This window comes from Ornithorhynchus anatinus, chromosome 4 (genome assembly GCF_004115215.2).
Source record: "Ornithorhynchus anatinus isolate Pmale09 chromosome 4, mOrnAna1.pri.v4, whole genome shotgun sequence".
Taxonomy (NCBI): domain Eukaryota; kingdom Metazoa; phylum Chordata; class Mammalia; order Monotremata; family Ornithorhynchidae; genus Ornithorhynchus; species Ornithorhynchus anatinus.
The window spans coordinates 80,131,005-80,158,157 of record NC_041731.1 but is presented as its reverse complement, the minus strand read 5'-3'; the positions used below and the strand labels follow the sequence as shown (position 1 = coordinate 80,158,157).

General features: G+C 45.1%; 1 protein-coding gene across 12 annotated transcripts in view; it reads right to left on the bottom strand.

Annotated features, from left to right (window-relative positions):
• The window catches only part of PTPRC (protein tyrosine phosphatase receptor type C), a 168,783-nt gene that overhangs the window by 108,239 nt on the left and 33,391 nt on the right, over positions 1-27,153 (bottom strand). The window contains exon 1 of one of the 12 annotated variants that reach the window (XM_029062919.2): positions 3,644-3,861. The exons of 8 other annotated variants lie outside the window; for them this stretch is intronic. In XM_029062919.2, coding sequence (XP_028918752.1) covers positions 3,644-3,656 — 13 coding nt within the window. In that variant the 5' untranslated portion in view covers positions 3,657-3,861. Of the gene's footprint in view, positions 1-3,643; positions 3,862-27,153 lie in introns of those variants that run through there. 3 more of the 12 variants (XM_029062926.2, XM_029062928.2, XM_029062930.2) reach the window with 3 other exon arrangements.

The following is a 27,153-nucleotide window of genomic DNA, read 5'->3' as shown; positions in this document are numbered from 1 at the left end:
AACAAAATTGTTCCCTGCCCTTAAGGAGCTTTCAGGCTAGAGGGGGACACCCACATTCATGTGAATAATTTTTAATATATAATTTAAAGATAAGTACATGGTGCTGTGGAGCTGGGACAAATAGTGTCCAAAGTTCACAGATACAAGTGATGACGATGTTGATGATGGTATTTGTTAAGCACTTACTATGTGCCAGGCACTGTACTAAGTGCTGGGATGGAAATAAGCAAATCAATTTGGATACAGTCCCTGTCCCACATGGGGCTCAGTTTCAATCCCCATTTTACAGATGAGGGAACTGAGGTACACAGAAGTGAAGTGACTTGCTCAAGTTCACACAGCAGACTTCACACAGTGATCAGCAAGTTCACACAGTGGAGCTGGAATGAGAACCCAAGACCTTCTGACTCCCAGACCAGTGCTCTATCCACTACACAGATGATGCAGAAGGGAGAGTGAGCTGGGGAGTACTAAGCTCTTGCTTGAAAGAGTACCATACAACAGAATTGGAAGATATATCTCCATCCCACAATGAACTTAATTTCCAATAGTTGTCCTTTGCTCTCTGTAACAAGCAAAAACTCTTGACCACTGGTCTTAGAGCATTAAATCAGTTCTCTCCCTCTTACTTATCCACTTTCTTCTACTACCCCACAGATGGCAAGCTCCATTCCCCTTATGATAACTCACTTACTGTGCCTCATTCTCCTCTCTCCTGATGTAGACTTCTTGCTGACATCCTCACTTTTGCCTGGAATGTCCTCCTTCTTTCCCAGTAAGCTCTTTATGGGCAGGAATTGTATCTACCACCTTGCAAGGACTTAGTACAGTGCTCTGTACACAGTAAGTGCTCAATAAATGCCATTAATTGGCAGTGATTCTTCAAAGCTAACATAACAAGAACAACTGTCTTTGTTAAGTGCTTACCATGTTCCAAATACTGTGCTAAGCATTGGGGTATATACAAGATAATTTGGTTGGACACAGCCCCCATCCCACTTGGAGCTCACAATTGAAGGGAAGGGAGAGCAGGTATTGGATTCCCCTTTTATGGAGAAGTTAAGTGACTTGCCCAAGGTCACACAGTAAGCAAGGGGAAGAGTTGATATTAGAACCCATGCCCCTGCTATTTCCACTAGGCCATGCTGTTTCTCACAGAACCACAACTTTGCCCCAAGTTCAAAGCCATTCTGAGACCACAACTAGTCCAAGAGACTTTATGCAAATCATCTCTAATCTCCCTACTTTGTATTCCCCTACTTCTACCTTGGCCCTCCTGGCCCCTCCAAGCACTTAAACTGTTACATTCCCCCATCACATAATTATACATTTTGCATTTATTTGTTAAGCGCTATGTGCCAGGTACTGTACTAAACTGCTCGGGTAAATACAAGCAAATCAGGTTAGATACAGTCCCTGTCCTATAAAGGGCTCACAGTCTTCATCCCCATTTTAAAGATGAGGTAACAAGCACCAAGAAGGGAAGTGACTTGCCCAAGGGCACAAAAGCAGCATGGCTCAGTGGAAAGAACATGGGCTTAGGAGTCAGAGGTCATGGGTTCGAATACCAGCTCCGCCACTTGTCAGCTGTGTGACTGTGGGCAAGTCACTTAACTTCTCTGTGCCTCAGTTCCCTCATCTGTAAAATGGGGATGAAGACTGTGAGCCTCACGTGGGACATCCTGATTACCCTGTATCTACCCCAGCACTTAGAACGGTGCTCTGCACATAGTAAGTGCTTAACAAATACCAACATTATTATTATTATTATTAAGTGGTGGAGCCAGCATTAGGACCCATAACCTTCCAACTTTCAGGTCTGTGCTCTATCCAATATGCCATGGAAATAGTTATCTGTCTCCCTCAGTAGACTGCAAACTCCTTAAAACTGGCTTATATGATTCTGTGAATTTAGCTATTATTCTAAGAATCATCATTGCAATGATATCATGGGATAGTTGTTTTTCAGTATTATTGAACAATCTGGGTGAAAATTCAATTTGGCAATATTATCAACTCATATGCACCATCAAGTGATTCATCCCAGAACTACTAACATTTTCCTTAATTCAGCATTCATTAGGCTTATCCAAAGTCTCGAGACCTCTTGAGATATAAATATTGATGCTAAACATTCTAAATAAATATAATTCAAAGTGTATGTATACAGTTCAGAAATGATGATAATGATTTTTATCTGTTTTAGCATCACTGGCTTTGACCACTTTCTTATTTCACTTCCAGGTCACAATTCTTCAACTACGGCAGAACTAGTTTTCCTTGATAATGACCTGTTCAAACTTGGAAATTCCTAAAAGAAACATATTTAGATGGTACTCTGCATTAACACTGCAGTTAGGAAATTTAGTTTAAGCCTGCTAAAATAGCATTCTGTTAATTTCTATCCAGGTGTTTTGCATGAAGTTCTCCAAAAAAAGGTGCCCCATCTATTGGCTGAAATTTGCTTCCCTTCTGAAACTCCATTTAAGTAGTGATATATATAATTTAGTGCTAATATTTATTGAGCACCCACTGGGTCCAATGCATCAAACTAAGTGTTTGGGAAAGTACAATATAGAGAAGCAAGGCATTTCCTGCCCAAAAGGAGCATACCCTCTAAGCTCCTTGTGAGCAGATGTAAGATTATGTTTTGAGCACTTAAAACATAATATTCATATCTACAGCAGAGGTTGGGAACCTATAATCTGGAGCTTGAGTTGGCTTTCCTTGAAACCAGTTGTGATTCTCAAACATACGTTCCCAGTCAGTGAGAGCTGGCACCATTAAGGTGATACTGTTAGATTTGTCATCTAAATTTAGGCAGCAGAAAGGAGCTGGCCTGTCCCTCCCTTTGAGCTGAAAGGTGCTACTGAAAAGACAAGATGGCAGCCCCACTCCTTACCCTCTAATGACAGGAGGCAGCCCCATCTATCCGGATCAATCACTGGCATTTACTGAGTACCTACTGTGTGCAGAGTGCTGATTCTAAGCACTTGGGAGAGGACAATATGAAGGAGTTGGCAGACGTGTTCCATGCCCACAGAGAACTTACAGGCTAGTAGTCTAGCCCAGTAGCTAGTAGACTCTAGTCCAGCAGAGTTTCTGGTTATAACCAGATAGTGAATAAAGCATGGGCCTGGAAGTCAGAAGGTCATGAGTTCTAATCCCATTTCCACCACTTATCTGCTGTGTGACCTAGGGCAAGTCACTTCACTCCTCTGTGCCTCAGTTATCTCATCTGTAAAATAGGGACTGAGACAGTAAGTCCCATATGAGACAGGGACTAGGTCCAACTAGATTTGCTTGTATCCACCCCAGTGCTTAGTAGAGTGCCTGGCACATAGTATACATTTAAATACCACCATCATCTTCATCAGATTGCCGGGCAAGCTTCAGCTGTTTTTTCCCCACTACCCCTGGCCCCTGAGGGAGTCATCTATCCCCTTCCCTGATGGTGAACTGACCCACTCCTGCCACTATCTTCAAGCATCAGCACCAAGGGCAGCAAAGTCAATCAATTGTATTTATTAAGCACTTACTGTGTGTAGAACACTGTACTAAGAACTTAGAAGAGTACAACAATCAACAGACATATTCCCTGCCCGCAGCAAGCTTACAGTTTAGAGCAAAAGGGACCACTCACCTGCCTTGGGCATTTGGGCAGAGCCAGGGCAAGAGCCACCCCATGCTGGTTACTGCAAGCACTGGTCCTGATCTCCCCCACAGGCTAGGTCCCATACAGCTGAGTTAAGCAGCAGGGTGCTGGAGACCTCCGAAATTGCTTTAAGGGCTTTTCTGCCACTGCTGCCAGCTTCCAACAGACCACTGAAGCAGGGTGTAAGGAGCTAAGAGCCAGCAGCAAAAGCAAGCATATCGGTAGCTCTTTCTCTTTCCAGGTGAAAAGGAGGCATTAAATTGCCAACAGTTGCCTCCCTCCAACCCCATCACCTGCTACAAGCTACACCTGGAGGTTTTCTCCTTCCAAATTTTATTCACTTAAACCTGTGTTTCTTCATCTCCCCCACCCCCTACCCTAACACTTCTTCTCCTCCAGCGGAAGTACTAGAAAAGGTGTTACCTCAATAATGGGAGTCAAGAATAACACCTAACACCCTTTAACATGTTTGCATAGTGTGTGAAAGTGGTTCTCTGCAATGATTACCCCACACTGGTGCTTTCCCAAATAGACAGAAAAAATAAACTCCCCTTCTAGATTGTGAGCTCGCTGTGGGGAAGCATGTATCTGTTGTTACACTGTACTTTTCCAAGTGCTTAGTACAGTCCTTTGCACACAGTATGCACTTAATAAATACGATTGAATGAATGACTGAATAAACTGGTTATTATTCCCTCCCTTTATTATCCCTTCCCATCTCTTGCACTTGGATCTGTACCCTTTGAGAATCTGGCATTCACCCCACCCTCAGCCCCACAGCACTTTCATTATAAATCCTTTATTTATATTAATATCTGTCTCTCCCTCTAGACTGTAAGCTCTTTTTTAAGTGGTATTTGTTAGGTGCTCACTGTGTGCCAGGCATTGTATTAAGGACTGGGATAGATACAAGATAATCAGGTTGGAAACAGTCCCTGTCTCACATAGGACTCACCGTCTTAATCCCCATTTTATAGGGGATGAGGTAACTGAGTCCCAGAGAAGTTAAGTGACTTGTCCACAGTCACACAGTAGGTAAATGGTGGAGCCAGAATTAGAACCCAGATTCTCTGACTCCTAGGCCCATGATTTCCAATAGGCCATGCTGCTTCACCGCGGGCAGAGATCACGTCAACCACCTCTGGTGTACTGTGCTCTCCCAGAGGCTTACTACACTGCTCTGCCCATAGTAAGTGCTTGATAAATACCAATGATCGATTCATCTCTTCCACATCCATTTCTCTCCCTCCCTTTATTATTTCAGAATTACACTTCCAAGATAAAGTACACTAGTTTGAAGTTAATTTAATAACTGTTTAATTCAAAGGATTAGATCTTTATGCACTGAATGACCAAATGATTGTTATTGACTCTTCTGCATTAGAAGGACGCCAACTCTGATCTACGGTAACAACCAACCAATCAATCAATTAATCAATCATATTTATTGAGGGCTTCCTATGTGCACAGCTTGGACAAGCACAATATAACAGAGTTGGAGGATTCATTCCCTGCCCTCAGTGAGCTCACAGACCAGAGGGGAGAAAGGATATTAATATAAATAAATAAATTATGACTACGTAGTTAAGTGCTGTGGGGCTGAGGGAGGGGTGAATAAAGAGAGGAAATTCAAATGCAAGGGAGAGGCAGAAGAGAATGGGAAAAGAGGAAACGAGGGCTTAGTCAGGGAAGGCCTCTCAGCGGAGATGTGGTTTTACTAGAGAAGCAGAGTGGCTCAGTGGAAAGAGAACGGGCTTTGGAGTCAGAGGTCATGAGTTCGAATCCCAGCTCTGCCACTTGTCAGCTGTGTGACTGTGGGCAAGTCACTTAACTTCTCTGGGCCTCAGTTACCTCATCTGTAAAATGGGGATTAAGACTGTGAGCCCCACGTGGGACAACCTGATTCCCGTGTCTACCCCAGCGCTTAAAACAGTGCTCTGCACATAGTAAGCGCTTAACAAATACCAACATTATTACTAGGTGGGAAGAGAGATAGTTTGTCAGATGTGAAATGTGAGGGTGTCCTAAGCCAGATACAGGACATGAGCAAGAGGTCGGCGGTGAGATGGATGAGATAGAGGTACAGTGAGTAGGTTGGCATTAGAGGAACAAGTTGTGTGGGCTGGCTCTAACAAGCCAATGGTAAGGAGTTTCTGTTTGACACAGAGGTAGTTGGGCAACCACTGGAGGCTCTTGAGGAGTGAGGAAACATGGATTGAATGGTTCTGTAGAAAAAAGACCCGGGCAGCAGAGTCAAGTGTGGATTAAAGTGGGGAGAAACAGAAAGCAGGAAGTCAGTAAGGAAGCTGATGCAGTAAATCAAGGCAGGACAGGATAAGTACTTGGATTAATGTTGAGCAGTTAATAAAAATAAATAGTAATGACAATAAAAATGAATAATTGAATGTACAAAGTATGTGCATTTTAACCCCAGTGAAAATATTTGAGCAGATATGAACATATAAAAGGAGGTGGTCAGAAACTTGTTTGTGTTTTCAAAACACCTGAATGATTGTGAACCTGAGGGAATACTGCATCAAGTACTTAGTACAGTGCTGTACAGACCATACAAGCTCAATAAATTCCAGTGGTTGATTAACTGATTTCCTTTCAAAGGGGTTTGCAACTCTGATTTCTTGATTAACACACTTTCATATAAATGTATATAAATGCATTTTTGAAGGGTATATCATCATCAATGATATTGTTTACTGTGCACAGAGCAGTTGGGAATGCGCAATACAACAGAGTTAGTAGACATGTTCCCTTCTCACAACGCTTTACAGTCTAGGTATATCACCCCAATTCTTTATTAAAATGCACTACATTGTGCCAAGCACTGTCCTAGGTATAGATAAGTACACAACAAAGATCATCAAGCTCATAATTTAAGTTGGGGACGATAACATAAACATAGCAAGCCTATGTCTCAAAAAGGAATAAAGGGCCTAAGATTCCAATGCAGCAAATCAAACTCCCTAGAAACAGTTGAAACTTTTTCAGCTTTTCTAGGGCAAAGTGCCTGACCAGGGCCTCTGGGTGTCCCCATGGCACCATTTAAAGTGGATGATCTGCTGCAAGACCCAATCCTTTTCACTCTGCCTGGGGCTGAGTGGGGAAGCTAGCCACCGTCCATCTTTTCAGGGAAGAGACTAGGCACTGGAAAAGGGAGAGGAGGCAGGATACCTTTTACAACAACAGCATTCACACTCTAAAACTGACAATACGGGACTGTTTAAAGTGAAGAATTAATGTCATTTTTACCAAAATGTATTGCCATTATGGGGGAAAAAAACGACCGTGGTAAAGCCCCCAGGGTCATCTCATCGCAGAAGATCTGATTGTATGCTCTAGTTAACCCCAAACTCCCACTTCCCAAAATGACAGCAAAGAACTCTAAACAGGGGGCTCAGTAAATTTATAATCGTGTTTCTGATCACCACAACAAGGCCAACTCTGAAGCAGTCAGAAGCCTTGGTATATTACTGGGAGAACAAATGTGTTTGTTTCACCATAACCATTTCTATAAACCAATCATCACTATTTCATTTTTTCATTAATAGAGCAAACCTTTCTCTAAAGTCCCCCCAAAATTGAAGACCTGGAGCTTTATGCATTTGAAAGTCAGTGTAATTTCCTGAATAAAAACAGGTTAAAATGATAAGGTGACAGCAGTCTACTTTATCACACAACCAACCAGCATTCAAAGAGCCCTTACTGTGTGCAAAGACTGCTCTACTAAGCAATTGGGAGAGTACTGGGGTAGATACAAGGTGGTCCCTGTCCTATAAGGGCTCACAGTCTAAACTGGAGTGAGAAGTGTTATTTTTTTTACAGCATTTGTTAAGCACCTACTACTTAGAAGCAGCGTGGCTCAGTGGAAAGAGCACGGGCTTTGGAGTCAGGGCTCATGAGTTCGAATCCCAGCTCTGCCACTTGTCAGCTGTGTGACTGTGGGCAAGTCACTTAACTTCTCTGTGCCTCAGTTCCCTCATCTGTAAAATGGGGGTTAAGACTGTGAGCCCCACGTGGGACAACCTGATTCCCCTATGTCTACCCCAGCGCTTAGAACAGTGCTCGGCACATAGTAAGCGCTTAACAAATACCAACATTATTATTATTATTACTTGACAGGCACTGTGCTAAGCACCGAGGTGGATAGACACAAGCTAATCATCTTGGACGCAGTCTATGATCCATGTGGGATTGATTCACAGTCTTAATCCCCATTTTACAGGTGAAGTAACTGAGGCTCAGGAAGTTAACTGACTTGCCCAACATCACAAAGTGGGCTTGTTAGCTATCCACCCAAGCTCATCAGGACAGAGCAGCTTCTCTGCATGCAACTTCTCTGCATCTCTCCTCAGCCCTTCCCCTGCCTTAGGCCCAATTTTTGACTGTGAGCCCATTGTTGGGCAGGGATTGTCTCTATCTGTTGCCGAATTGTACATTCCAAGCGTTTAGTACCGTGCTCTGCACACAGTAAGCGCTGAATAAATACAATTGAATAAATGAATGAAGTTCATGGAGATATGATTATATACTCCTCCAGGGCAGGGATCATGTATACTCTCCCAAACATTTATGCTCTACACATAGTAAGCGCTCAATAAATAAACACTATTGAATTTAGTTCACTGCTTGGGAAACAGCACTCAGTAAATACCAACTAATCTATCAATCAGTGGTACTTATCAAGCCCTTGTTAGCAGAACACTGTACTAAGTGCCTGGGAGAATACAATACCATTGATTGATTGATATAATTTCAGGGCGCTGGTGCTGTAATCCCCTCAATTCATCTTCAAGCATGTATCGAAGGTGTCTAAGGCTCCAGAGAAGAATTGAACAACTTTTCATTCAATAGTATTTATTGAGCGCTTACTATGTGCAGAGCACTGTACTAAGTGCTTGGAATGAACAAGTCGGCAACAGATAGAGACAGTCCCTGCCGTTTGACGGGCTTACAGTCTAATCGGGGGAGACGGACAGACGAGAACAATGGCAATAAATAGAGTCGAGGGGAAGAACATCTCGTAAAAACAATGGCAACTAAATAGAATCAAGGCGATGTACATTTCATTAAGAAAATAAATAGGGTAATGAAAATATATACAGTTGAGCAGACGAGTACAGTGCTGAGGGGATGGGAAGGGAGAGGGGGAGGAGCAGAGGGAAATGGGGGGAAAAGAGGGTTAAGCTGCGGAGAGGTGAAGGGGGGGTGGTAGAGGGAGTAGAGAGAAGGGGAGCTCAGTCTGGGAAGGCCTCTTGGAGGAGGTGAGTTTTAAGTAGGGTCACAACTTTTCTATGGCTAAATAATCCTGACGTGAACCTCTGAGGAAAAAGTCATGGTCAATCTTTGGAAATCATTGGTTAATAATAGCATGTTCCCCAACTTTTACCATATAAAGTTATGAATTTTTTATGTCATTCCAAACCACTTTTAATGAACCAAATAAAGTACAGTTATTATACTTCAGCAATAGTATCACATAATGAGTTAAAAATCTTCCTCTCCCGAGGTCTTTCAGGCACTTGCAGAAGGTAAGTGTGTCCCTACCACATGGCTGTTAAAAAAAAAAAAAAGCTATCTTCCACAAATTTGCATTACTTTCCCAAAGCTTCAAAAGCTGAATTGAATTTTAAAAAAAACCAACTATCTCTTTCAAAACAGGTTATTCTTTCACTTTCTGGAGTTCCTTTTTTTAAAATTTGGGACCCTATCAGTTCCTGATTTCCCATAGACAAATTCTAGGTTATAGTATAGTCAAGGGGAAATTAAAGTTGACACGTCCGTGGTCACTCTTAATTACTCAGAAACTAATCATCCTCTTTGTGGCTCTTCCTCCTTCTTCTGGGACTGGCTGTCTCCATTTGTCTCAGCATCTCCTTGGAGGGAATGTAGTTTCCCACAGATCTGTCTGGTTTTCAGCTTCCCTACTCCTTTTCCAGATCCACTGTCATATAGGATGCTCTTTGGTCATTTTTGTTTTCCCATGACTAACCTCCTTCTGCCGTGGCTTCTGATGCCCGTTCAACTGCTCAGATGCAGCCTTAGAAGCAGCGAAGCTTAGAGCACGGGCCTGGGAGTCAGAAGGGCCTGGGAGTCAAAAGGGCCTGGATTGCTCCCCCGATTAGACTGTAAGCCTGTCATTGGACAGGGAATGTCTCTATCTGTTGCCAAATTGCACCTTCTAAGTGCTTAGTACAGTGCTCTGCACATAGTAAGCGCTCAATAAATACTATTGAATGAATTAATGAATGATCCCAGCTCCACTCCATGTCTGCTGTGTGAGCTTGGGCAAGTCACTTGTCTTCTCTGGGCCTCAGTGACCTCATCTGTAAAATGGGGATTAAGAGTGTGAGCCCTATGTGGTACAGGGACAGTGTCCAACCCGATTAACTTGTATCTACCCCAGCGCTTACAACAGTTCATTCATTCATTCACTAGTATTTATTGAGTGCTTACCATGTGCAGAGCACTGTACTAAGCACTTGGAATGTACAAATCGGCAACAGATAGAGACAGTCCCTGCCCATTGATGGGCTTAAAGTGTAACAGTGCTTGGCTCATAGTAAGCGCTTAACAAAAACCTGTAAGCCCGTCAAACAGGAGGGACTGTCTCTATCTGTTGCCGACTTGTTCATTCCAAGTGCTTAGTACAGTGCTCTGCACATAGTAAGCGCTCAATAAATACTATTGAATGAAAAACCATTATTATTATTATTAGGGTTCATACAGACCTGGAAGGGGAAGTAAAGACTCTGGCCCAAAGAGGGGGGCCCAACTTCCCCTTCCTCCTGTCCACCCCAGAATGCAATGAGCATGCTTCAGCAAAATGGAGGCTATGATTTCATGTTACGCCGGCGGCCCAGAAGAACATAAACGACGGCACACAGATTTCCGTTTCTGGTATTCAGGATAGCCATCAGTGGCCAATCTGGTGATCAGGATGAAAGCAAATGAAAGGCAATTTAATCAGCTATGTTACTTCCCTGGTATCCTGATGGTGGAGGAGACTGAAATAATTGAGTAAAAGGAGGCATCTCCGATTATCTATATTTGAATTGCCTGTGCTCTCCCTGACTAGTCTCCTTCACGGCATGAAATAATATGGATGAATTCTCCCTCTCCCTCTAAGACAGCACTACCATGCACCTGCTTAAACAGGAAGGGTAGAAAAAGCCACCTTCTGCTCCCTCACCTAGTTCTCCTCACAAGGGTACAGTCAGGGGGACCACTGCAGGCCCTGAAGTAGACCAGACAGGCAGATAGTCAGACACATGAGACACCGCATTCAGAGAAATGAGGTGATACACGCTATTTTGTGGAAGTGTCGAGACCACCAGAACCTGGAATTATTCCTCAAGAGAAGATCCCTGACTCTCTCTGCTCACTCCAGACGTTGGAATTCCCCTCCCAGTGTCTGTGAAAGCTGGTGAACTTCTGAGCTCCAGCAGTAGGAGCAAAGGAGGAGAGAAGCTGGCACTTAAAAAATAAATACTGCACATTAAGGTATCAGGTGTCCAATCTAAACCAGGCAGGAGGCAGACCAGTTGATAACCTGCTTGCTCAAGAATCAGCGTGGCCTAGTGGGTAGAGCACAGGCCTGGGAGTCAGAAGGACCTGGTTTCTAATCCCATTCCACCACATGTATGATGTGTGACCTTGGCCAGGTCACTTAACTTCTGTGTGCTTCAGTTCCTTCATCTGCAAAATGGGGACTAAGAGTGTGAGCCCCATGTAGGATAGGGACTGTGTTCAACCTGATCAACTTGTATCTACCCTAGTGCTTAGAACAGTGCTTGGCACATAGTAAGTGCTTAACAAGTACCATTATCATTATTATTATTATAAAACTGGACAAATAGCCATCTAAGGCAGCCTAGAGCAGGGGCAGTTTAGGTAAACGAATCACCCAGCAAACACAGAGCGAATCCACCGGAGAAATATCTAAAGAGGAACCTTCTCACGCTTCTGCATTAGCCCAGTACACCTGAAGTCACATCCCCTTTTGGGGCTCCTCTCCCCTTGAATAATGAGAACCACTGTGGCAATTGTTAGGCCCTTACTATCCATCAAGCAGTGTACTAAGCGCATGGGTAGCTCCAAGTTAATCAGATTGGACATAGCCCGTCTCACACGGCGCTCACAGTCTAAGGGGGAGGTGGTTAATCCCCATTTTACAGATGAGGCAACTGAGGCAAGAAAAGTTAAGTGTTAAACTGCCAACTCCAAAGGGGGTCAAGTCTTTTGTTTCTTTAATTTGTTCCTATTGTGTTCAGTTCAGGGCTCTGCTCACAAGAATGGATTAGGAGAGACCTCTGAGCATAATGGAGGTTTCAGCACAATGTTTTGTTCACAGTAGCACCCAATACAGTGCCCTGCATACAGTAGCCAACTAGTTTAATGTGCTTGTACCCAGTAGGCATTCTACACACAACAGACATCCGGGATAGACATCTGAAAACAGCAGGCACCCAGCAAAGGCCTCCATACATAGTAAGTGTCCATTCCAACCACTCTGTACTCATTAGGAGCTCAGTAAACATACCACTGAAAGAAGTCTTTCCCTCCTCATTGCTGTAGAGTGACTTGAGTCCATTCCTTATGGAAAGAAATTTCTCTCGCTCATGTTGAAGCTCCCAGAAGTCACCCCTTCAGAAGCCCACCCAGGATTGAAGGGGACAAAGAATTGAGACTCAGAGACCAGGAAAGGACTTTTTTCTTATGGTATGTGTTAAGCGTGTGCCATGTGGCAGACACTGTACTAAGCACTGGAGTAGATAAATGTTTATCAGGTTGGACAAAGTCCATGTCCCACATGGGGCTCATAGTCTTAATTCCCATTTTACAGAAGAGGTAACTGAGGCAGAAAGAGCAATATTAATAATAATTATCATCATCATGGTATTTGTTAAGCGCTTACTATGTGCCAGACACTGAACTAAACGCTGGGGTGGATACAAGCAAATCATTTTGGACACAGTCCCTGTCCCACAAAGGGACAGGTAGTACATCTTCTTGCCTTCTTCCAAGATAGCACAAAAAAGACCTCAGACAAGTAAGAATCGGTTCTACTATTGAGATCCTCCCTAGAAGTTCAGTCCATTACTTTCTCAGGTAACGAATTCCAACTTTTAACAATGCTCATTGTTATAAAATCCTTCCCGTAAGTTTCCCTTTCTCCCCTCATGTGGCAGCCAAACCTGGCCTATCCTCAGGAAAAGGTATTTTCCTTTCACCTACGTAATTAAAAATCACTAGAAAATTATCTCTCAGTGTTTCGACTAAGGAAACTAATAACGTGAGTTCTTCCTGCCGAAGCAGGCTCTCTCAATCTTGATCATTTCAGTGTTCCCTGTGGACCCATTTTCAATCCACCTCAAACCCCTTGGGTAGTGGAATCCATCCGTGGACACAACTCCCTAAGGCAGTGGGATCGGTGCTCGGCAGGCATGAGGGCTCCCGTTGTCTGCTAGTTGGCAGTTGTAGGGGTGATGTCAGTGTATGGTGAATCTGTTCCTTACAGGAATAATAACTGTGGTATTTGTTAGGTATTTCCTATGCACCGAGCATTGTACTAAGCACTGGATGCATGCCAGATAATCATACTAGTCTAGTCCCTGTCCCACATAGGTAATGTCTGTCTTCCCCCCAGACTGTAAACTTGTTGGGGGTAGGGAATGTGTCTTTTAATATCGTACTCTCTCAAGCACTCAGTTCAGTGCTTTGCACATACTAAGCATTCAATGAATGTGATTGAATGAATAAGTAGGAGGGAGAAAGGGTATTCAATACCCACTTTACAGATGAAGTAACTAAAGTTCAGAGAAGTTAAGTGACTTACCCAGGTTGCACCAGAGGGCAAGTGGCAGAGCTGGGATTAGAGCCCAGGATTTCACACTCCCAGACCCAAGCACTTTCCATCATTTTGCATCCAAGAGGAGCTTTCCTCCCCCAGGACATCCTTCAGAATTGGTGGACTCTGTTCCTCCCAGACCAACTCTCCAGCCCCAGTCCTTATTGAATACAATTCCATTTGTCTCTGATGATTTCAAATTCCCTGGAAGAATGACTGAATCCCACAAGGAAGATTCCTGGCTTTAAACTGGAGACCTGGCTATCTTATTCAGGCTTGATACCATTCGCTATAGAGACCAACACACTCAGAGCACATGCCAAGGAGAGCATAGACATGACTGATTAAATTAGTAATACTAATAATAATGATAATAATAATTATTATTATTGTGTTTGTTAAGCACTGACTATGTGCCGGGCACTGTACTAAGCACTGGGGTGGATACAAGAAAAATGGGTTATACATAGTCTATATCCCACATGGGGCTCACAGTCTCAATCCCCATTTCACAGGTGAGGTAAGTGAAGCCCAGAGAAGTGAACTGATTTGCCCAAGGTCACACAGCAGACAAGTTGCAGAATCCAGATTAGAACCCATGATCTTATATCTCCCTGGCCTGTGCTCTATCCACTACGCCATGCCGCTTCTCTCTTCCCCCTCATGAAGCTTGACCCAAATCAGACTTTTAGTTCTCCTTCCCTATGAGTTCGGCAATCCCTTCTTCATCATTTCCAGTTGTGAAGGATTCTCGGGTTGCTTCACCTGCCTTTGAAAGGATCAGAAACTCGGTGTATTTCCGCCAATGGTTGATGAAGATAATGATGGACCGAAGCTTGGGGACCCCTAACAGAGGTTGGGTTGGGTGTGCACTGGAAAAGTGGAAAAGCAGTCCCCAAAGATACTGGGATTCATACTACAGCTATTCCAATAGAGAGATGTTTCTGGTGACGGGGGAGGTTTGCCATAAAATATCTGAATGATTGTGGCCAAAATATATATACATGTATATATACGGCTTATTGTGGGCAGGGAATGTCTGTTTACTGTAGTACTGTACTCTCCCAAGCACTTATAACAGTGTTCTACACACAGTAAATGCTCAATAAATATGATTGAATGAATATACATAGTAAGCACTTAACGAATGGTATTTGTTAGGCACTCACTATCTGTCAGGCACTGTACTAAGCACTGGGGTAGATACAAGCTAAAAGGGTTGGACACAGTCCAAGTCGCCCTTGGGGCGCAAAGTCTTAATCTCCATTTTACAGATGAAGGAACTGAGGCACAGAGAAGTTACATTACTTGTCTAAGTTCATGCAACTGACATGCGGTGAAGCCAGGATTAGAATCCAGGGCTTCTGACTCCTGAGCCAGTGCTCTTACCAGTAGGCCATGTTGCTTCTCACTTAAGGTTTAATAATGATGATGATTGTGTGTTTGTTAAACTATCACTACAGGCCAAGCACTAGAGTAGATACAAGATAATCAGATGAATAGTAATGATGGTATTTGTTAAGCACTTACTATATCCTGAGCACTGTTCTAAGCGCTGGGGTAGATACAAGATAGGTTGTCCCATATGGGGCTCACAGTCTTAATCCCCATTTTACAGATGAGGTAACTGAGGCACAGAGAAGTGAAGTGACTTGTCTAAAGTCACATAGCTGATAAGTGGCAGAGCAGGATTAGAACCCACGACCTCAGACTCCCACGCCTGGATATTTCCACTAAGCCACGCTACTTCCCAATGAATCAGACGCAGTTTGTGTCCCACATAAACCTCACCGTCTAAGGGGGTAAAGGAGAACAGGTATTGGATCTTCATTTTACAGATGAGGAAACTGAGGCACAAAGAAATTAAGTGGCTTGCCCATATGTCACGCAGCAGGCAAGTGGCAGAGCCAGAATTAGAACCCAGGTCTACTAACCCCCATGTGCTCTTTCCTCTAGGCCGCTCTGCTTCTCTTGACATTGTTAGCATTTTCCGGGGAAATCCTTCTCTAGATTAGATCGGGAAGGAAAAAGTGAGGGAAACTTCCTTCCCTGGCAAACAAGGCTCATAGCCAACGTACTGAGGATTCAAACATCATCGGCCTGGAATTCTCTAGAGCATTCCTGGCATCTCCATCCATCCTTCAGAGTCCAGATTCCCCAGCCAGGTAGAGCAGGATTGAAAAAGCTCCCAGAGGAGGGTCAGGGATCAACATTCTACCCACTTCCACTTAGGATCCGTGGGACCCAGGAGTTCACAGAACCTCTAGGGGGAGAGATTTTCAATCAATCAATCGATCGATCTATCAGTGATATTTATTGAGCACTAATTGTGTACAGAGCACTGCCCATTCCCTGCCTACAAGGAGCTTACAGTCTAGAAGGGGAGATCTAGATCACCAGACTGGAGTGCTTTTTCTCTTCGGCCTTTTAAAGGAAAGACCCATGGAGGGTTAGCAGTGAGGGGCGAGGGTGAAGGATTTCCAGATGGGTAGCCGGAGGCCTGCCCCGCCAATGACTGGAAGGAAAGACATTCTGAAGGAAATAGAGGGAGCGGGGCCCGCTAGGGACTGAGGTCTGGGTCGGGTGGGGCTCTGTGAAGACTTGGTGGGTAACAGTGGGGCTGTGAATTAGAACTCGAAACTGATTCCTACTTTGTGATTTCTTCCCGTCCAGGGCTGCAGCAGGCAGGCACATTTGGGGTCAAGGATTTCTCCAAAAAATCCATTTTTGACCTGAAGCTAACATTCAGATAATCATGCCAGCACCTTGGGAGCCCCAGAAGGCAATTGTTCCTGGCCATGGATCTTGGAGAAACCAATTTCGCTCCCAGCAATCGCCTCCCCTCCCAGGCAGACCAGCTGATGCTAGCGGAAAGGGTTGGACCGACTGTAAGCCTGCCAAGTTTTGGCTGCTGGCCTACCCCATGGTGGGGGTTGGGGAGAGGGCTCAGGAAATGGCCTTGACTCTTGCCAAACCACTGCAGCGCTTTATTCCCACAGCTATGACCGTCCTGGATCTGTGGGCCAGCATCCACACTGTCACAATTGCCTAGAGTGCTGAGATGGGGAAAAGAGTTGCAGCCTGCATAGAAATAGAGTGGAAGAGGCTGAAGTTGTCAGGGTCTTGGGCTCTTGGGTGAGTTTGGGTAGAAGCAGCGTGGCTCAGTGGAAAGAGCACGGGCTTAGAAGTCAGCGGTCATGGGTTCTAACCCCAGCTCTGCCGCTTGTCAGCTGTGTGACTTTGGGCAAGTCACTTAACTTCTCTGTGTCTCAGTTACCTCATCTGGAAAATGGGGATTAAGACTGTGAGCCCTGCGTGGGACCTGATTACCCTGTATCTACCCCAGCGCTTAGAACAGTGCTCCGCACATAGTAAGCGCTTGACAAATACCAATATTATTATTAGTAGTAGTAGGGGTTCTGACAGGAGAGGAGAAGAAGGGAAGAAGGGGTCAGAGAACTTGAGGGGGCTTGTCCCTCTACAGTGCCCTATTCCCAGATGCCCGGTCTTTTCTCCATTCTCATTGGCCCAAGCAATATCCCTGGATTTGGGAAGCTGATACCATAGGCGTCCCTCCCGACAGACCAAGCTCCACTGCTCCGGCCTCAAATCCAGCTACAACTAAGGAAGGAGGCTGACCTGCATCTGCCCTGTTCCCCATGATCATGGTGCACGCTGAGAGTGATCCACATTGCCTCCTGAGACTCAACGGAGAGTGGAGAGCCTCTGCTCTGCCTCACCTGCTCCCAGAAAACACTCTCAGTGGCTCCTACCGTAATAATAATTGTGATATTTGTTAAGCTCTTACTATGTGCCAGGCATTGTACTAAGCGCTAGGGTGGATAGAAGCAAATCGGTCCCTGTTCCACATGGGGCTCACAGTCTCAATCCCCATTTTACAGATGAGGTAGCTGAGGCCCAGAGAAGCGAACTGACTTCCCCAAGGTCACACCGCAGAAAAGTGGTGGAACCAGAATTAGAACCCATGACCTTCTGACTCCTAGGCCCGGGCGCTATCCATAACATCATGCTGCACCATCCTTATTGGGAAGAGGAGGCCACACAGATCAGTCCAAGCTCACTCAGTCACACAGTAGCCCCTTGCCCAGTCTCACTGGCTGGAACCCAGGAGTCCTGGGGAGCATAAAGGAGGGCACAACTTATAGCACTTATTTACATATCTGTAATGTACTTATTTATATTAATGTCAGTCTCCCCCTTTAGAGTGTAAGCTCCTTGTAGGCAGGGAATATCTGTTACATCAAAATATATATAATAATAATTATTATGGCATTTGTTAAGTGCTTACTATGTGCCAAGCACTTTTCTAAGCACTGGGGGAGGATGCAAGACAATCAGGTTGTCCCACGTGGGGATCACAGTCTTTATCCCCATTTTACAGATGAGGTAACTGAGATAAAGAGAAGTTAAGTGACTTGCCCAAAGTCACACAGCCAATAAGTGGCGGAGCGGGGATTAGAACCCATGACCTCTGACTCCCAAGCCCGTGCTACTGTTGCATTGTACTGTCCCAAGAGCTTAGTACAGTGCTCTGCACACAGTAATAATAATAATGTTGATATTTGTTAAGCTCTTACTATGTGCAGAGCACTGTTCTAAGCGCTGGGGTAGACACAGGGGAATCAAGTTGTCCCACGTGGGGCTCACAGTCTTAATCCCCATTTTACAGATGAGGTAACTGAGGCACAGAGAAGTGAAGTGACTTGCCCACAGTCACACGGCTGACAAGTGGCAGAGCCGGGATTCGACCCCATGACCTCTGACTCCAAAGCCCGTGCTCTTTCCACTGAGCCACGCTGCTTTCCAGTTAGTTCCCAGTAAGTGCATTATAAATACAATCGACTGACCGATGTTCCCTCCTGGTCTCCTGGCCCCATCCCGCACCCCAGTCTGCCCTCCTTTCTCTCTCCTACCTCCCATTCCGACTGCCCACCCCTCCACCAGGGTTGGCCTTTCCCTCTTAAGGCTGCCCATTCCATCTCCGGCCCATCTACAGAGCAATTCTGCCACTTGGAGCAGACCGATGGTGGTGGTGTCTCCTATCTACATGTTGTAGCCCTGTCGAGGTTTTTCCATACCTTCTATCAATCAATGGCATTTATTGATTTAAGGATCCTCTCGACCGTAAGCTCATTAATGGGCAGGAAACATGTCCACTAATTCTGTTGTATCGTACCCTCCCAAGCACTCAGTACAGTGCTGTGCACATAGTAAGTGCTCAATAAATACTATCGATTGATTGAGCCTTACTGTAAACTGGGCATTCCAACCTAGATAGACTGTGAGCCCCATGTGGAACAGGGGCTGTCTTACCTAATTATTTTACCTCAAACCCAGAATTTAGTAGAGTATTTGGCATATGGTAAGCATTTAATAAATCCTATCATCATTATTTTTCATGATTGAGTGCTTACTATGTGCAGTACTCCATTCATTCATTCAATAGTATTTATTGAGCGTTTACTATGTGCAGAGCACTGTACTAAGTGCTTGGAATGAACAAATCAGTAACAGATAGAGACAGTCCCTGCCCTTCGACGGGCTTACAGTCTAATTGGTGGAGACGGACAGACAAGAACAATAGCAATAAATAGAATCAAGGGGATGAACATCTCATTAAAACAGGGCTGGACAGGAGAGTCTATCTATGACTTGGGGCTGAGCAGGGCCAGCTTCAGGTGGCAAGGAGATCGCCTCAGAGGGGATGGGGCACGGCGGGGTGCCCCGTGGCATTGGCGTCAGAGGGCAGGGATGATGAAGCAGCAGAGGGAAGATGAAGGGCATCGGAGGGTAAAAGCTTAAAAGGTCCACTCTCAGTCAGAAGCAGTGCCCGTGTGAACGGGGACATGGGGGTGGAGGTGGGAAATCACAAAGCCTCTCTGGCAATGGGACTTGTTCTGGATGTCCCTCTGAGGGGGACCCTCTAGGGTATTCAGCATAACTTTGGCATAACTCCTGCTGCCAGCTCAGGAGCCTAAAGTAATGACATTGTATGGCATAGTTGGGGGTGGTGTACTTTTCCCTGCCTCAGGGCCACCCAATTTCTGAAGTCAGGCACGGGATTGAGGCAGTCGTCCCTGTGCGTTAGGGCTGGGTGTGCCCAGCCTGTCCGCCCGGGCCCAGCTCCCAAGTCTGTCGTCTTCTGCTTTGGCCTGAGAAGCCGCCACCACTGACTGATCTTGGGCTGGCACACAGCACTGCCTCAGGGCTGAAGGCCGCAATAAAAACCATCATGACAACATGGCAAACGAAAGTAGTCTTTCCCTTCCTCTTCCTGTTCTCCTTTGCCTCCCCTTCCCTTTCCCTATTCCCTCTTTTCTCTCTTCTCTCACTCTCGCCCTTTCCTCCTGTCTCTTTCTCTCCCCCTCCTTTTCCAATGGTATTTGTGAAGCATTTACTATGTGACAGGCACTGTACTATGGACTAGAACAGTGCTTGGCATATAGTAAGTGCTTAACAAATACCATCACTATTACTACAAGATAATCGGATTGGACACGGTCCATTTCCCACATGGGGCTCACAGTCCTAAGCCCCATTATGCAGATGAGGTAACTGAGGCCCAGAGAAGTTGAGTGACTTGCCCAAAGTCACCAACAGACAAGTGTCAGAGCTGGGATTGGAACTCAGGTCCTATGACTCCCAGGCCCATGCTCTTTCCACTAAAGCACACTGCTTCTCTTTCTCCCCTGCCCCCTCTCCACCCTGTCTTCTCTCTCCCACTTTTGTCTGTTTCCCCTTTCCCTACTTCCCTTACTTGTTCTATCCCCCTCCACCTTTTTCCCCCTCCCCTCTTCTCTCCTCATAAAGAGTCTCCTATAGTTTTAACCCCTCCTCTGTACGCCCTGCTATGAGGCTGAGGTGAGAAGATGTGGTCTGTTATTCATTTCCTCCCTCCACCTCAAGCATTCATTCATTCATTCATCCATTTAATCACATTTATTGAGACTTACTATGTGCAGACCATCTCACTAAACCTTTGGAAGAGTACAATACAATAATAAACAGACACATTCCCTGCCCACAGCGAACAGTCTAGAGGCAGGGGGGAGATAGATATCAATACAAATAAATAAATGACAGATATGCACAGAAGTGCTGGGAGGCTGAGCAGGGGGAACACCAAAGGGAGCAAGTCGGGGTGACTCAAGGGAGTGGGAGAAGAGGAAAGGGCGGGGCCTTAATCTGGGAAGGCCTCTTGGAGGAGATATGCCTTCAATAAGGCTTTGAAGCAGGAAGGAAGAGTAATTGTCCATCAGATTTGAGGAGAGAGGACATTCCAGGCCAGAGACAGGATGTGGGCTAGAGTTCAGTGTCAAGATAGGCGAGATCGAAGGACAGAGAGAAGGTTAGCAATAGAGGAGTGAAATGTGCAACTACTTGGTTTCCGGGGATCTTCCTGGAAGTGCAATGTTCTAAAAGCTATTGCTGAGGATGTTTTTTTGTTTTGTTTTGTTGGGTTTTTTTTCCACAGTATTTCCTAAGGGCTTAGTACGTGTCGAACACTGTTCTAACCACTGGGTAGATACAAATTAATTGGGTTGGACAGAGTCCCTGTCCTGCATGGGGCTCACAGTCTAAATAGGAGGAAGGACAGGAGAACCAAGGCACAGAGAAGTGAAGTGACTTGCCTAAGGTCACACAGCAAGCAACTGGCAGAGCTGGGATTAGAACCCACTTCCTCTGATCTCAGACCTATGCTCTTTCCACTAGGCCACGCTTCCTGTTCTGAGGAGGCTTGCCCCCTGAAGCAATTCCACCCTCGCCAAGGAGAATAAGCGTCTCCTCCATATTTTCCTCGAACCACAGAGTTCAAGGCCCAAAGAGCAGCACTGGACTCAAGGAGGTAGCAGAAGGTGGTTGGAACTGGTACTTTTCTCGAACTCAACTAGAAATGCTCTCTGCCTCCCTGGAGGGATATGGGGAGTGAATCTCCCTTCCCATCATGCCAGAAATGTGGCTAAGGTGAGCACTGCAGCCGCTCTCGTAGCCCTTCAACAGCACTTCAGTTCCCACACCTGTGGGTGGGCGGCACACTGGGCTAGAGCAACATGCCTCACCATTTTCACCTCTGTCGGCTTAGAATTTTCAAGCCATCACGTCCTACAACACAAGCCACCACCTGTCTGGGGGAGGGTAGAACAGGAAAGGGTGGGTGACGAACCACAGAAAACCCGTTCATTTGGTTGGCTGCAGTTCAGGCTTTTCATAGTTCGTCAAGGCCCAGGGACGAAACAAGTTGATCACTTGTTTCCTAAGAAATTAGAGTACACGGGGTCTGAGTCCTCTCTCCTTTTGGAGAGACTACTGGGAAGGGGATTAGTCTCCCCAAGGCACAAAGAAGTCTCCAGCTCTCTGTCAGGCTGCATCTCTGTCCCGATGAATAATGGCCATCTGATCTAAAACAGCTCCCCAGAGCGTAAGATGGCCCCTACCCTGGGAATGGGCAGATGGGTTATGTGTGGAAACATTCATTCATTCACTCATTCAATCGCATTTATTGAGCACTTACCGACTGCAGAGCACGGTACTAAGCACTTGGGGGAGTACAATAAAACAATAAACAGACACACTGCCTGCCCACAACGACAGGAAAGCAAAGAGATAGCCGCAGAGGCAGCATCAAGGGACTTGAACGCAGAGGCTCTTGGTTCCTCCACCCCTGGGCATCTGAAAGAGCCGAGCCTCTTCTTTTCTCAGATGACTAGACCGCGTTGACCTTCCTCTATGTGAGCCAAGTTCAGTTTCGCAAACCTCAGGAGCATTTAGCAAGAGTGGACTTTCCTGTGAGACTTCTGGTATTTCCAGGGGACATGGAATTTCAAGACAGCTGTCTCTCACAGCATGTTGTAACTTCTGTTTCCGGGGTAAGCCAGAACCCAGAAGTAGCGAAGCTTTAGGAGGCAGCAATGGTGGTGTATTTTATTTTTCCAGCCTCCCTTGGGTCTCCCTGCATTCGGATTCTGTGGAACTCTGGTTCAAAAACTTTCATCGAATCTGCCTATGAGAGGGTGGGCCTAAATTTAACAGCCTCGAGGAAGGGGGAGGCTGCTGTCCTAAATTCAAAAATTCAGTAATGGCAAGGAGGGTTCAAAGCTGACTTTTAAACCTGATGATTTTAAGACTAGATAATCTAGATTCAGCCATCAGCATGAACAGGGAAACCGCTCTGAATGCTAATTTGGACACGTAATCAAAACTGTCAGGAGAAAACAAGTTTACAGGTGTCATACAGCAAGAAAGGATTATCCTGAATTTTTCCATTTGCCAGAGATGCTTGTGCCAATTAAAAGGTAAAAGAAGCAACATGGGGCCTAGTGGGAGTCAGGGGACCTGGGTTCTAATTCTAGTTCTGCCACTTTCTTTTTATAGCATTTTTTAAGTGCATACTATGTGCCAGGAAGCACAGGGGTAGATACCAGATTATCAGGTTAGAAACAGGCCATGCCCCACATGGAGCTCACAGTCTTAATCCCCATTTTATAGATGAGAGAACTGAGGCCCAGAGAAGTGAATTGACTTATTCAGTGTTACACAGCAGACAAATGGCAGAGAACTGAGGCCCAGAGAAGTGAAGTGACTTATTCAGTGTTACACAGCAGACAAGCGGCAGAGTGGGTTTGGAACCCAGATCCTTCTGACTTCCAGGCCTTCTAACCACTAGGCCATGTTGCTGCATGATGCTGGGCAAGACACTTCACTTCTCTATGCCTCAGTTACTTTATCTGTAAAATGGGGGTTAAAACTATCAGCCCCATGTGGGACAGGGACTGTATCCAACCTGATAATTCTGTATCTACCCCAGAGTTCAGTACAGTGCCTGGCCCATAATAAGTGCTTAAAAATAGCATAAAAATGATTTATTGTGGTATCGTATTCTCCCAAGTGCTTAGTACAGTGTTCTGTGCACAGTAAGATCTCAATAAGTATGACTGACTGAATGAATAATAAATAAAATGGAATTGTTCTCCATATCTCTCTTTCCTTATCCATTTTAAGCAACTGCTTTTTCTATGCCTGAAAGAGAAATCCGTGAGTGGCTGGTTTTTAGGGGATAAGGAAAGCTTGGGTTCAATTGAAGCCAACAAGAATTCTAGCTCAAAAAAATGAAACTAGTAATTGGTTTCAGTTCTGTCTCAAAGTAAAATGGCTTTCAGACCACTGGCCCCTCAGCTGCAATGTCTTCCACACCTCTTCCCTGTGGAGGATTCTTTCGGCTAAAACAACCTGTAGTCACAGGATGTGGCTGCTTTAATTCTATCTTTGACTTGTAACCTCTAATAGAGCCGCTCTCGCTCTCAGCTTATATTTCAGAGCAAATCCCCGTTGCCTCCCATGACGTGGAGTTCTGGTAAACCGAAAAGTCAGTAAACTTCCTCCCCGAGCTGTACAAACGCTTGACAAGTAGTCAGCTCCCCTGCCCCCCCTCAGCACTCTCCAAACTACCACCCGAGCTCTGGCTAAGATTTTGCGCAGGGTCCCTTTTCTGGCGGCGCTGGGATTCTGACAGTTCTTGAATGGGGATTCGGAGTTCAGGATCATGGACTGGAGAGGGAGAATCAAGACCTCCCATTCCCTGACAGAAAGCAGTAACCCCATGTCTGAAATCTCCCAACCGCAGATCACACAGATCTCATTAGGTAGAAAACACAAATTATTTTGAAGTTGTTCACATCCTCCGGTAGGAGATAGCACGGTCACTTAGGGAATCCATTGGGTGTCTGAGTAGATTTATCTAATCAATCCATCAGTCCATGGTATTTACTGAGGGCTTAGTGTGTACAGAGCACTGTACTAAGCACTTGGGAGAATACAACAGAGTAGGTAGACATGTTCCCTATTCACAATGAACTTAGAGACTAGAGGGGGAGAGCATGGCTCTCTTATTAGGAAAAAGAGAGCCAAGGTAAGGGGAGCTAGAAACAGGTCTAAAACAGGACTGTGAACAAAACTGTCAGCCAGGCATCAAGATTATCGATCATACCAACACACATTGTTATAATCTCTTTGTCCGAAGAAATATTATGGACTCAAAAGGCAGGTAGATATATCAAAATTAACAGAAGGCTGTTCTAATCATATTTGAATGTGGCTCCTGGGGGGGAAAAACACTAGGTCCTCAGGTGAAAATCATCCAAGGAATTCAGAAAAGACTGCTCTATTTTCCTAGTTCTGCTCTATTAAGGCCTAATAAAGAAAGCAGAGATGGGGGAGACAGAAAGCTTGAGTTACAATCCTGACTTTATCACTCGCTTGCTGTGTGGCCTTGGACAAGTCACAACTTCTCTGAGCCTCAGTTTCCTCATCTGTAAATTGGGATGGAATTCCAATTCAGTTCTCCCTCCTACTTAGATTGTGAGTCCTCGTGGAAGAGGATCTGTGTCTGACTTGATTAACTTGTACCTACTTCAGCACTTCATAGTTTTTGACACATGGTAAGAGATTAACAAGTACTATTATTATTATTATTATTATTAAAGGAGTCATATATTCAAGGGGAGTGGTTATTGAGCTCTTAGTGGAAAAACGGCATATATAGATAAAAGTAGATCATTCTCACCATCATAATCAGGAAATGATAATAGTCACCCAAACAATGCTACCCTGGCTAAGCATGGTTTTCATCCTCTTCCAGAAAGTGCATTCATCTCAGAGGCCAGATTGATTTTTTTTTTTACTTCTTTTAATGGTATGTGTTAAGCACTTACTATTTCTCAAACACTGTTGTAAGCACTGGGGTAGGTTCACACTAATTAGGTCAGACACAGTCCCTGTCCACATGAAGCTTAACAGTCTAAGTAGGAGGAGGAACAGCTATCCCCATTTTACAGTTGAGGAAACCGAGGCACATAAAAGTTAACTGATTTGCCCAAGGTCTCACAGCAGAAAAGTTGGGGGAGCCAGAATTAGAATCCAGTTCCTTCTGACTCCGAGGTCACTGCTCTATCCACTAGTCCACACTGCTTCTCATGCTATCCCACAAGAAGACGACTCTTGAGTGAAGACTGGGTACCTGTGGGCAGGGAACCTTTCTACCAACCCTGTAATACCATACTCTTTCAAGTGCTTAGTACAGTGCTCTGTACGCAAGAAATGTTCTATAAATATGACTGGTACATTAATGGTTTCCCTGGAAGTACAAGTTCCTTCAGAGGCCCAGCTCCGACACTTCAACATCATAATTTAATATTTTAAAGGTGCCATCTGCATACTAAGTACTATACAGTGATGATATTTGTTAAGCGTTTACTATGTGTCAGACACTGTAGTAAGCGCTGGGATGGATACAAGCAAATCGGGTTGGATGCAGTCCCTGTCCCAAGTGGGGCTCAGTCTCAATCCCCATTCTACAGATGATGTAACTGAGGCATAGAGAAGTGAAGTGACTTGCCTAAGGTCACACAGCAGGCTGATGGTGGAGTCGGGATTAGAATCCAGTTTCTTCTGACTCTCAGGCCCGTGCTCTATTCACTATGCCATGCTAACAGGCAGGGTTCCTTCTCTCCAAGAGTTTTCAGGTTTCCACTTCTGACTCTGTCCTTGGGGCCTCTTGACCCTATACGGGCTTCCATTTCTCACTTTCCGTCTGCCTACGTTTACCTAATCCCAATGGAAAATTAATGGAAAGGGGCAGGGTGGGGGTGTCCCAAAATAATGGCTCATGCACAATTTGCTGAGTCCTGGCATTGTGTGCTATACTGTCCGAGGCACTTGGGAATATGCTAAAAATTTTAATTGAAGTGAATATCTACCTATAAGGAGTTTACAATCAGGGCAGAGACAAACAAGGGGAATGAATCAGACAAGCTAACCCATTTCACAAGCCCCTCCCATGCACTGCCCAGAATCAGTGACATCCCTATCATTCTAAATGTTGACAAAGACTCTACCTTTGATGGATTGATTGATTGACTGATTGCCCCGATCATCTGCCCTTCCCGTAAAGTGCCAATGTTCTCTGAGGGTACACCGGATTTCTGGGGGAGGGGGAGACCTGAGGTATTAGCCCCCTGAGATGGTACAGCCCCAACTTCCCCAAAAAAACCTTTCAAAGAACCATCTGATTCACCATCTCATTACTTTTTTCGTTGTTGTGTTTAATGATATCTGTCAAGCGCTTACCTCGTGCCAGGCACTGTTGGGGTGGATACAAAATAATCAGGTTGGACACAGTCTACGTCCCTCGTGGGGCTCACAATCTAATCTCTATTTTACAGATGAGGTAACTGAGGCCCAGAGAAATGAAGTGACCGGCCCAGGGTCATACAGCAAACAAGTGACAGAGCCAATATGAATCCAGGTTCTCTGATTCCCAGGCCCGTGCTCTCTCCACTAGATCGACCCGCTTCTTTTTAGAATCTACTCTCCTTACAGTCATATTGATGATGACTGTCAGCTTGTTGTGGGCAGGGAATGTCACCGGTTATTGTTGTATTGTACTTTCCCAAACGCTGAGTACAGTGCTCTGCACACAGTAAGTGCTCAATAAATATGATCGAATGCATGACTGAATGAACTGAATGAAGGAATGATTTTTTTTTTTAATGCACTGCCTAGCTATGGGATGACAAATCGAAGAACCCACACCCATTATACCCAGCCTCCAAACAATGCT